The 12885-nt window shown below is 32.2% G+C and overlaps 1 protein-coding gene and 1 long non-coding RNA gene across 11 annotated transcripts in view; one reads left to right on the forward strand and one right to left on the reverse strand.

Annotated features, from left to right (window-relative positions):
* LOC107451031 (BAI1-associated protein 3) overlaps positions 1-12885 on the forward strand; it is a 344805-nt gene that overhangs the window by 316750 nt on the left and 15170 nt on the right. For 2 of the 4 annotated variants that reach the window (XM_071187326.1, XM_071187327.1), the window contains 3 exons: positions 216-299; positions 4641-4728; positions 8159-8197. In XM_071187326.1, coding sequence (XP_071043427.1) covers positions 216-299; positions 4641-4728; positions 8159-8197 — 211 coding nt within the window. The remainder of the gene's footprint in view (positions 1-215; positions 300-4640; positions 4729-8158; positions 8198-12885) is intronic. The other 2 variants (XM_071187328.1, XM_071187329.1) reach the window with 1 other exon arrangement.
* LOC107451032 (uncharacterized) overlaps positions 1-12885 on the reverse strand; it is a 49097-nt gene that overhangs the window by 12361 nt on the left and 23851 nt on the right. The gene's annotated exons all lie outside the window — the stretch shown is intronic.

The following is a 12885-nucleotide window of genomic DNA, read 5'->3' on the forward strand; positions in this document are numbered from 1 at the left end:
ATGTTAAATATATATTTGTTAAAATTACAAGCGTTTTTAAATTTTTTTTTAGAATAACAGTAGTGTTCCCCCTTAAAAGAAATAATATAACTTTAAATATAGCTTGAATACAATTATAAAAAATAAAATTATCAAATTTACTTAATGAATAATATTTATATCATAAATGAATAACTCTAATGATTTACATTGCAAAGATAGTTTCTGTTTTTCAGTCCCTAGAAAGAGAACTGCAACTACAAAGACAAGAGGCGAAGAACTTGATTGAGCTGTATTACTCTAAAAGAATACAGGATCAGGTAATTTTATATATTGTATATTTCATTAGAATATGTATGCTAATATTGTTCTCATTTTAACAGCAAATACACCGGCTGTAAAACAAATTACCTAAAGAGTGGAGTCTGATCGTTAAATCAAAAGTTACATTGGCCACCAAAAGTTAAGTATAGTCGGTCTCTGGAAAAAACTCCTTTCGCCATTCGTCTGGAGCAGTGGCGGTGACTATGGTTACGAGGTTTAACTATTTGGTGTAGAAATGTTGGGTCAATATTTATGCCATGTTTTGGCTCTAGTCTTGGAGAGAAAAGCTCCCCTCTTTGAAATGCGCTAGTTACTATAGCAGCAAGCGGCCTTAGACTTTGCGGTTTTGCTTTCTATAGACAAACAATACAACCTGTTTCTAAGGGCTAGAGACATAGGTTCCCAAACTTTTTTTTTAAATTCCAAATTACTTTAAAAGTAAAAAATTCTTCAGCGCCTCATTACAAAAATAATAATTATAAATAATAAAAACATTTTGCCCTATTTTAAGTCTTTTAAATATTTCCGTTATGATACACTTCTGCAAGATTGTTTGTAAGTTAATAAAATATACCTAATAATTAATGTATTTACATTGAAAACTTCTTTTTTTAATTTAATACTAATTTTTGAGAAAATAGTTCACATACAACAAATATGTTTGTGACATGGTCACATACAGTTTGTCTAAAGTAAGAACTCCTCTAACCCTTCAACTGGATCCGTGGCGGCGACTATGGTAACGAGGTATAACGATTTCATTTAGGGGTGTGGGGTCATTGTTTAGGACAGGTTTTGGCTCGGGTTTGGCGAAAGAAAGGGAATATTTTTATTCGGTCTATTGTGTTAGCCCTAGAGTGAAGAGAAGCTACCCTCCCGCAAATGCGCTATTTTTGATTCCATAGCAGCAGGCAGCCTCAGACTTTGTGGCGAGAGGAGTTCTTACCCTAGACAAACTTTATCTTCCTTTCAAGGATGCTGCTGTCCTTGTTCTTCCTAAAGATCTTGATAAGTGCAAATTGTGTCAGTCCGCTCTTGTTTTCGGTCACCTTCAAGTACCCACCCTCATGACGCATGCTACGGAATGCTCGGGAGGCTTCTTTTTGAGTGGGCGGGGACCGGTTTTTGCGTTGTAGCTTCTCACTTCTTCACTGAGCAAGAGATATAGTGGATTGTCGTTTTAATTCACATATTTTGTTAATGACCCTTTAGAGATCCTTAACAAACATTAAATACCCAAAATTTTACTAGTGCCTCACTAGAAGTCTTCACCGGCCTTTGGAGGGAGGGGGGAAATTGCGTTGACGTTCGAAACCTACGATCTAGGACAGGGATGGGCAAACTACGGCCCGCGGGCCAACTGTGGCCCGCCGGAAGGTTTTATCCGGCCAGCGGATATAATTTTAATTTGCCGATCAGTGGCAATATACATAAACAATATACATCCATTTTCTTGTCAACTATTTAAAATTATTTCTGTTTTTCCTTTTTTAACAAAGTACTGATGACCTTTTTACTTTCTCTATTTTTGTTCTACAANAGAGAAAATATGCACAATTTTTTTTATAAAGTGCGACATAGAATTTTGCAAAATTCAAAAAAAGGGCCGATATAGCCTGGTTGGTAGGGCACTGGGCCCATGTACAAGAGGTCATGGGTTCGATCCCCGTGTAGTAAATGGTGACTGATGTGCGTTAAATCTGTCGAGTCACAAACTACTCCATGTTCCCATCATACCTCTAGGGGTGTTGATACAGGAGTTTCCTTGCCTTCTGGATTGGCTCGAAATTTCAAGGCTACGGAGTTGAACATTAGTAGTCGTAAACCCAAAATTGGGTAGGTTGTTCAACAACTGTTATATATAAAAAATAAAAAGTCTTTTCTGAGAGAAAACAGTATTAATTGGAAACTTGTCACGGAAATGATGATTGGGCTCAACTGACAAGTAAGAATTTGGGTTCCAGAAAGAAAAATGTCAACTTCTAACTGCAATGCACAGACAGCATCGAGTTTTCATAATGCCAAATAAATCGTAAAAATAAACAAGAGAAAAGACCTGGAACTCAGTAACCATCGTCTCAGCTCAACCTTAACGATCGTGGAAGAATGAGAGCAGCAACTTACCTGCCAAGCTACTCTCAAACATTCTCAATTGGATTCAGGTCTGGAGATCTAGCTGGCCAATTCATCTGTCTTCACAATCCTAGAGAAGAACTCATTCCTTACAACAACCCATATTTGTAATGCTACGTGCCATATATGATTGTTTGTCAGTGTTTGAATTTATGTAAATTTCTATGTCATATTAAAGAAAGAATTGTTAAATGCATATTTTCTCCAAATCCCTTGTTGTTGCGTTCATTCAGTTTCACATAAGTCACAAAAAAAACGATATAACTTAGTTTAGGAAGATCGATGCATTCTTTAATTTAAATTGAAAACTAAAATGCTGATTCTTGCACGGTGGCCAAAAAATCGATAGAAAGAGAATAATTTCGAAAGATAATGTTTTTATCATTTTCTACATACTTGCTTCAAAAAATTGTGTCTAAAGTTATCGAGTTTTGTGAAAAAAAGCTCACTTACTTAAGCAAGTATATGGTGCCCCTAACATTCAAGTTAAAACTCAAATACTGTTCATTAAAATAACGAACGATGCATGAAACTTAAATGTTAATTGATTTTAAACAATCTTCTAACCGAAAAATTTTACTTCAATTTTAATTTTAAAAGAAGAAAGAACGTTAAGAAAAAAATATAAGTAAAATTTAAGAACATTACATCAGTGTTTTATTTTGGTTCGTCTTTGAAGTAACAATTAAAAATGTTAAAAATATTTAAATTTAAAAATATATAAATGCCTATTTGTTTATAATTCTTAGTTTACAGTAAGATGTCGACAACCATTATTCAAATATCTTAAAATATTAATAGCAAATATTAATTCATTTTAAGATTAGCTGAATTAATTTCAAGTTGTTTTCTAAAAACTCATTCATTTTTATTTAATATTTCAAAGGAATGCTACTAAGAGATTCTCTTATAACGTATGTTTTTTTCAAATTTGCCTTTTCCATTGCTCGTCCATTTTAGTCATGCAATAAAAAGGCATAAAATATATTAGTGTGGTGTGTGTGTATGTATATATGTATGTTTATACACTGAAGAGCTGAGAGAGACATTATGACCACCTTTAGCCCTCAAAACTGCTAGCACCCGCCTTAGCATTGATTCCACAAGGTGCTGATAGGTAGTCTGAGATATCTGGTACCAAGCGCTCACCAACTGGTCCTGCAATTCCCTCACATTGCGAGGAGGTAGCGAGGCAGCACGAATTTGGTTTTCCAAGTAGGACCACAAATGCTCTATTGGATTAAGGTCAGGTGAATTTGGGGAATAAGACATGACTTGAAAGTCACTGGAATGTTCCTCGACGATTCGACCCTTATGACATGGTGCATTATCCTGTTGGTAAACACCATCCCCCGTAGGTAAAACTGCTGCCATGAATGGGTGAACCTGGTCTGCAACTATGTTCAAGTAGCTTACGGACGTCAGGGATTGTTCTATGAGGATTATGGGTCTTAATGCGCCCCATGAAAACATTGTTCCTGGGCGGAAACCATGAAAACCTGAGCGAGCCCATTGTTATAGATGGAGGGAGGTCATAATGTAATGGCTCTTCGGTGTATATGCACTATCAGAAAAAAAATTCTCACTTTTGACGATTCATCAATCCTTGAGCTGTAATTGAGCTTAGTTTAGAGAGTCAATTCGTCACGATGTCATGTGATTTGTGACGAAACGCGAACTCTCAGAGATACGACGAAAATGTTTCAACTCGAAACCTCATCGTAGCACATTGTGAGAGATTAATAACTAGATTGACGAAACTAAAATGAAGACGAGGCTAACGAAAATAAAATAAGGCAACAAGCCAACCGGTTTGCATGGAGGTCAAAGAGTCATTACGGGTTCGAATTCTGCTTTGGGCAAGGGTATAATGTATTTCTTTGTTCTATCAGTTCTTTCACTGTTTAGGCGACATTAAGCCATCCATATGATGCCCAAAATAAAGTGATGGGTCAGGTGATAGTTTTTTTTAAAATATTTGATGAAATTTGTTTCCTCGAAGAAGAGGTGGCAGTCTCTTCGTCATTTTGACGAAATTTTCACTCAGAGCATATACTAGAAAACGGTTTCGTCAAAAACGAAGAAAGTTTCGTGAAATTTGAGTATCCGTTTTTTGCAGTGTGGGTGTAATATATTTGGTCTCTTTTTAACATCTTGTTTAAAATATAAAAATTTTAATGAATGTATATTTTCGTTTCTTTCAGGAAAGAAGCCAAAATCAAGGTTCATCATTTGGCTCATTAGTTGTCAAAGCTTACTACAATGATGTTTTAGAAATACTTAGTGTTGAAGGTGTGTATATTTAGTATATTGCACTTCTATAGTTCTATATTATACAGGGTGTTCCGTAATCATCTTTTCCCCACAGATAGCTTTCGCAAATCAGGAGTCTTAAATTCATCAAGGAAAAAAAACATCGAATTCTAGGTATTCACTTAAGTAAGAGGGATGAAAAACATCAGAACCAGTTTGATTGTCAAAGAAATCTAGGTGTATTTTATAATTATGTTTCTACTTCAATCAAACGTAGTTTAATTTAAATTTCGGCCTATCTCGTTAATGAATCGCCCGGTTTCAGTTGGTGGGCAGATATTTTTTTCGCAAATATAAATTTACGACCCCTAATGTGCAGGTTTGAGTTAATTTTTGACAAAGACTTTAAAAATATATATAAAGGGAGGTAGATGCGAATAACCTAGACACAATGAGCATACTTAAATTCATAGTCAGGTCGACACATGGCTACTATTAAAAATGATTTTGATAAATTGATTCTACAGTCTAAGTTAAGTTAAATTGCTTAAATAATCAAATAGGCTCTAAAACAATTTGGCTTTATCATTACTATTATTTGTATTTTGACCAGTTTTCCGTATCACGCATATATTTAAAGACCTGATGAGTTGTTTGAAATATAGGTAACAATAAAATAATTTATCTTTAATCACTTACACTTCAAAATTTTATGCTCGACATCATTATGTATTTATTAACTCATGTATATATGTTAACTCATACATATAAGTAGATGTTACATGTATACGTGTATCTTAACATTGTTTAAGTGTCTGTAATCATACCTGCCAAATTTTACTATATTCGAGGGTGTTTTTCCAACTGGTAGTGAAATGATAACCGAATTACAATTACTAACAAAAATAAATTTATATATTGTCATCATGCATTTATAAATGTCTTTTATTTATTTATGTGTAATATCCGGATGTGCATTAGAAAAAAAAATTTTTAGTAGTGGTCAATATTTTTAATTAAATTTATAGAATTAAATAGAAAAAGCATAAACTTTGCTATTTCCTTAATAATTAAATTAAAAATAAAATCTTTTGGAAAATCCGGTGTTTATTAGCTGGCAATTGTGCTCTAAAATATATTATAACTACTAGTTATGTTATAGCGTATCAACACCTGAGGTACAAAGGTGAGCAAATTTTGTATAAGCATTCCAACCAATAGACATAGAGCGATAATAAGTTTTAAGGAATTCAAAATAATAAGGTAAGTAATATAGCAATTTTGGGATTTTAATAGAGAGATTCTGCAAAGCTAATTCTCGCTAACTCTAATGATAAAGATATTTGAGTTTCGCAGAGCATGTGTAAAAATTTCCCTAAAAACCTCTCTAATAATTTTCAAAATGTTTTTGAACGCAAATTTCATTTTCTTTTAGAAAGGCCAGGGATGCGTTTGTTTCGGCCCTCTTAAATTTCGAATAACTCCAGCCATAGTTATAAAAGTGTTCTCTAGGTATAGTAAAGCGCCTACGCTTAAATAAATAAGATTCGTTGCCTGGATGCCTGATGGAAGACCGAAAAGTTAGCCATAATATCACGGAAGTGATGTAGGATGCGAAGGAAAAATAACCTGGCGTCATCGATTTAAAACGAATACAAGCATCGCGGATAGTGAGAAAACAAGAACGCTTGGAACGAGCTTTTATTTGTTCGCGACTTCCTATTCTATCGCGTGTTTAAACGATCTCAAGAAAATAAAACAGCAATTGAGAACTTAGTTCCTATATATAAAGCTTAAAAGAAGTTCAAACATAGTACATTGTCACAAGGAGCTGCGATTGCTCAGAGGATAGACCGGTCGCCTGAGGTGAACTGAGTTCGAAGCCCAGTGGTGTCTAGTCGATACGAATTCCGCATCTGGCTTGCACCGACCAGTGCTGACGTAAAATATCCTGGAAGGTAGACGGATCATGGGTTAGAGTCCTTGCCGTCAGACTAACCGTGGGAGGTTTTCGTGTTTACCCTCCATGAAGCGCAAAAGCGTATTAGTTCCATCAAAAAAAAGTCCTCAACGAAGGCAAATTTTTTCCAATACTTGATCCAGGAGTTCCCTTGTCTTCTGGATTGGGTTTAAAATTATTAGATAACCGAGTTGAACATTGAAAGTCGCAAGCTCAAAATTGGGTCGGCTGTTCAACGCCGGTTATAAAATTTTAAAAAATGTCGCCAAGAAAAAAAATAATTGTTATTAGATTTTTTTTCCCTACGATCGTTTCTTCACGAGACAATGTAAGAAATCATGAACAAACAAATGCGCATTTTAAGCATTTTGTTATCCTTAATACCCACAAGGTATTTAATTGATTACTTAATGAATTACTTTAATGATGATCTATAACTTTGTAACTTACTTTTTTCCTCTATCTCTTACCCTTTTTTTTTAAAGCTAATTGCGCAGATTTTCACCAGGTTACGTTGTAAACGATATCATCCTCTAACACATAACGATTTTACTATAAATAGACATCACTTCAATAATTATAGCTGCATCCATTTGGCAGATATGGATTCGGCAGAGGGTAGGTATGAACTTAATGGGCACCCGGTGTATTTTTACCTTGACTGGTATTTTATGAAAAAATACACAATTAGATAGAATGTTTTACAAAATAGTGTAAGACAAATTTACAGTCAAAGCATTTTCTTGAAACTATACAAAAATCCAAATGTTTGATAAAAAAGAACATGAACTTTCACACCGCTCATTAATGTCTATCAAAATAATTCGAAAATACTATATAATAACGCAATTTCATAAAAATAATTTGAAGCATTATGCTTAACGCTGTTTTTCGAAGATCTGTCGCCAAGGAAAATAAAAAAGTCATAATTTAACAGCCTTACACTTAAAGCAATGCTATGATTTTAAACTATATATACAATATAATCTTGCCGTGAAGAATTATCTGGGCTTTAGAACAGAGAGATACCTTAAATATTTTCAAAAAGTTATTACACTTTGTTTTAAAAATCGCCAATTCGGCGAAATTTTTCCACCTAAATGAAAATAATCAAAATTACTGCCGTATTCTTAGTTTTTCCAAATTTTTATGAGCCCAGGTAATGCAGCATTGAAGTAAGTTTTTAAATATTAAAAAATTAGACTACAAATGCTTTTAATTTTCACAAAACTGTGACTTTTCTCCATATTGACGTTTTGCGCCATTTTCAAAATAAGCGTAGACAGCGCTAGCTTTAGATAAGCTAAACTTGACCTAACAGCCATGAGTAACAGTTGCAAACTCACAGCTGCTTTCAAAAACATATATTATTCGCAAAAAAGCATCATTTCAAATTAAGATGAAGCCTTCGAAAATCAGCCTGCTTTCCTGTTATTTTTTATTCAAAGGTTCAGAAACGATATTTATTGTAATAATTTACCAATTTTAAACTATTTCTTCTTCTTTCAGTTATAAATGCTCGAGACCTACGTGCCTGTGATCCAAACGGTAAGTTTATTAGCTTTAATTTTTTTAAAAACAAAAACTGTAGAACTTTTATATGGCTTCAATGGCACTCTTCCGGAATTAAGTATGCTTCATTAATATTTTAACTTATTTGCATTTAATTGAAATTACACAAAATTGACATTAAAGCAATTTTAGAAATGTTAAAGCCAATTGCAAATAACTATAAAATTTTAAACCTATTTCATATGTTAAATGTCTACGACTATATTCGTAAACATTTAACTTGAGAAAAACTAAAGTTCATCTTACTTAAAGCGACGAATAGTACAAAAATTTTCCAGTATCAACATTGACTGAATCGCATTGAAAATTTTTTGTCAAGAGTAAAAAATTATTAAAATCACAAAAAAATAATTTTTGTGAAAAAGACAGATTTAGTAGTACTTCAGACAAATAAACTCATTCACAGTTGGTAGCTAAACAGTTGGTCCAGCTACAAAAGTATACAAACTATTCCGCAATCAAAAACAAAGTAAAATTCTATACATATTAGGGATCTCAAAATAATATTTGAACTAGGAAATAGGAATCTGCTTGGTTGACGAAGGAAACGGAGAGAATTTGAAAGAAACATCTCCAAATTTCATCAAGCAATCAAACTGATTTCCTTCCGTCTTCTTCACCGTTCAGATTTGGCTTCTCCTCGCTTCAATGTTAATTGTGTTGCGAATTGGCGATTCTTTAAGTGTACACTCTTTTCATTTCATTTTTGATAATATCTTCATAAATATACATTAAGGGTGTATAATATGGTACATTCGGTATAAATCGAATTTTAATGAATTGAGAAGGTAATTATTGAATAATCAGTCTGACTTTTCCTTCCAACTAATCAAGACGAAATTATATTAATGGCGGTCGCTACGGAACACCCTGCATGCATTAACAGATACAGCGTTATAGCCATCTCGAGAATTTTTTAAGCTAATTAAAAAGAAATTACTCTCAATTATAAAAATCGTTTATCCAAAGATTTTCATGCGAAAAATATCTTTTAGTAAATATCTATTATTTTATTTAAGAATGGTCGAAAAAAATTTTGAATTGTAAGACATTTTTTTTGCATCATTTTAAAGAATGTGGCAAAATAAAAAATTCGGGCGAAATCGGTCAAATAGTTCCCGAGAAATCGAATTTTAAAAAAGTCATATTTTTAAAATTCTATAGTCATGCAAAGTTTTTTTTTTCACACTGTACAATATAAGGCTGTCACCTAATAAGAACGTGGGTTAAATTAGATTCTCTTTCAATTTTTTATAACAAAATTATACCAATAAAGTTGGGTAATCAGTAGTTTTTGAAAGGTAGTTATATAGTATACATTTGTGTGTTTTTAGATTTTTGATCTTTGTTTTCCTACAATTTACGTTATAAATTTTTTTAGTATCATCCAAATATGTTTTTCTCAGTTTTAATAGTAATAAAATGAAACTTTACAAAATTTTAAAACTGACAACTGTAAATCGCTAATTCAAAACAACTAATCACGTGTCTTTATTGCTTTAAAGTTTTGAGGAAAATTACATAAAAGCTCCAAAAATTATCCAGCTTTATTTCTCCTTATCTGATAAAGTGACCCTTTTATTTTTCATTCTTTCTGAAAGTTATTGTACTGCCGAATAATACTATATCATCAAAAGTATGTTAATTAAGTACAAGGAAAAAAAATTTAAACGAAAATCAAAAATTTTACGTAAAATCCAAGATGGCGCAAGGGTAGAGTCCTCTTAATGAAAAGGCAATCCCACTTTTCAGTAAACAGTATTTTTTAATTTGGCACCAAATGGTTTTTGCTTAGCTACTTTTTTTTTATGAAAATCAAAATAAAAGACACTACAATAGAAATTAGAATTTGTTAATTTCTAAAAAACAATAGAATAGAAATTCAAAGGTTTTTCATTTTTATTACACATATTTTTCATACCTTTTTCATTATTTTGTATAAATTAAGGTAAAAATAAGTGCAGCATTTTAGTTATTTATGGATATGAAATACATTATGACCGGTAACTTTTTCTGCGTTAAAGATAAAATTCCCCTAACGCGACTCACTTCCAAACTTTCGCTTGCACTTGTTTAGATCTACGAGAAACAGTTATTCATCATTGAAATTTCTTGAATCTACAGAAACAGAATAATTAATAAAATAATAATTTCATGACATAACTAACTATAGAGGAAAGAGATTAGAATATAAGGTTTTTTAAAAGCATTTGATAGACAATTGAAAATGCGTAAATATCAATAACCAAACATTATTTGAAATTCCAATATTATATTACTTAAAATAATATTTGATTATCAAGTAATTACTATAAATATTACTTGAACTTTTATTTCTTTTACTGTTACTTTCCATACTTTGTTTACACCTATTATTTAGCATATTTTAGGACGTCCTTAAACCACAAATATTTGTTGTATGAAAACCCGATTACCTTGTAAAAAGTTATTTATGATCACTCGTTTATTATTTTGGTCTTTCCATTTCGTGAAAAATATTCGATAATCATAACTTGTCATAAATTTCTTCTTGAGTTTTGTAAACAAAATGATATATCTTGTGCGAAGATTCGCTTAAGAATCGATCGATGATGCATAATAATATTTCAACACTTGTTCAAAACAAAGTTGTTTATAATGAGTGAACGATAATTTCTACATATTCTTTGGAAATTTGTCAAACAATTCCATTTATGAAGTGAATCTGCAATGTTTCAAGGAGGGGGAAGGGTAATTTTTTTTCTTATTTCCCTTTTCGGTTGCAAAGAAATCGTTAGATCTGTCTTTCAAAGGTTCTGTAAATAACACTTTTTAGTAAATAATATGTTAGCATCGTTTATTAGCTCATAATGCCTATTTTTATAACTGCCGTAAGTTTGCAATATTTATCCATGACTGTTTAGCGAAGTATAGTCCAACTAAACCAATGCTTTCTAGTCTAATAATGAACATAGCGCAAAATGTCACTATGATGAAAAATCGTTAGATCTGTTTTTCAAAGGCTCTGTAAATAACACTCATATACACAATACTTTTTAGCAAATAATATGTTAGCATAGTAGCTAAATCTACATTTCAAAGTCTCTGAAAATAACACTTATATAAATAACACTTTTTAAGAAATAATATGTTATCGTAGTTTATTAGCAAATAATAATGCCCATTTTTATAACTGCCGTAAGTTTGTAATATTTATCCATGACTGTTTGGCGAAGTTTCGTCCAACTAAGCCAATGCTTTCTAGTCTAATAATGAACATAGCACAAAATGTCACTATGATATGAAAAGTCGTTGTTTTGTAAAAATGAAGAATCTGAGGTCTTTTTTCTTCATTGAAAAGTTACTCAAACTCTGTTTAGAGAGCCTTGATGGCTCAGGGGGATAGAGCGCTAGCCTCCCAATGAGGTGACCCAGGTTCAAATGTCAGCGATGGCTGGTCGATAAGAATTTCGAACCAAGCTCGTACCGACCACAGTGTTGACGTAAAATATCGTCAGTGGTTGGATCATAGCTTTGAGTCCCCTTGCCGACAGGCCATTCGCGGACTGTTTTCGTGGTTTCTTCTCCATGTAACGAATTTATGTGTTAGTTCCATCAAAAAGTTCATCATGAAGGCAAATTTCTCCCAATACTCAGTCCAGGAGTTCCCTTGTCTTCTGGATTGGGTTCAAAATTACAAGGCTACGGAGTTGAACATTGGTAGTCGTACACTCAAAATTGGGCCAGCTGTTCAACGACGGTTATAAAATTAAAAAAACTCTGTTTAGAGTAATAAAAATAAGGAAATTTTGAGTATTTTTCATTAATTTCATGTATTTTTATCTTGATGAAAATTTCTCTGCAAATTGGCTTTTTTTTTTAAAAGTGGAATAACTTTTTATCTGCTTTTATCATATGCTTTTTCTTCGTTTTAAAGTCCAGAAAATTCTTTACGACGAGATAGTATTTATAATGTAAAATAGCTTTTCTGAGTCTAAGGCCCTCAAATTGTGGTTTTTCTGTTTTCCTTGGCAAAAGGGTAGTGAAAAACTCTGAAATAAAGATTAATTAGTCCTATTTTTTTAGCTCTTTAAAATTACATTAATTGTCTCAAGTAAATGTTAAAAGTATTTTATTTAAACCAGTCTTAACTGCCATTTTAGGCAAATGTTATATTTCTAACTCAAGATGTATGGTGCCAATTCAAAGTTGGAAAGTCCTGGAAGAAATGTAGGTCTTAAAATTATAAGTTTCAATTACACATTTTTGAAATTAATTTTTAATAAAGTTAGGTCACGTTTTTATGCTTAAAAAGATTCTTTAAATGTTACAATTTGAATGCATAAGTATAGGGCACATAGCATAGTTTTGAATGTGCTTACTCTTAAAATATTGCCCCCCCGCTAAAATTGGTTTTGTGGAGCAAATTTGTGCAAGCATTTAGAGTTCCTGTTGTAACATTTCATTTTAGGAATCATGTAAAAACTATTTTTGACTCTTTCCTTTTTTACGAAATGGTATAAACCAAATTCAAAGTTCATAGTAACATTTCAAAAAATAACTCTCGCATTAACTTGATTAAAAACTTCATTCGTTTCAAATATATAAAAACAAGAAATTACATTAGACATGCTTACAGCACTCAAAAACAGGCACTCATTTTCAAGAATTGCTAGACATGAATG

Source organism: Parasteatoda tepidariorum, chromosome X1 (genome assembly GCF_043381705.1).
Source record: "Parasteatoda tepidariorum isolate YZ-2023 chromosome X1, CAS_Ptep_4.0, whole genome shotgun sequence".
Lineage (NCBI taxonomy): Eukaryota > Metazoa > Arthropoda > Arachnida > Araneae > Theridiidae > Parasteatoda > Parasteatoda tepidariorum.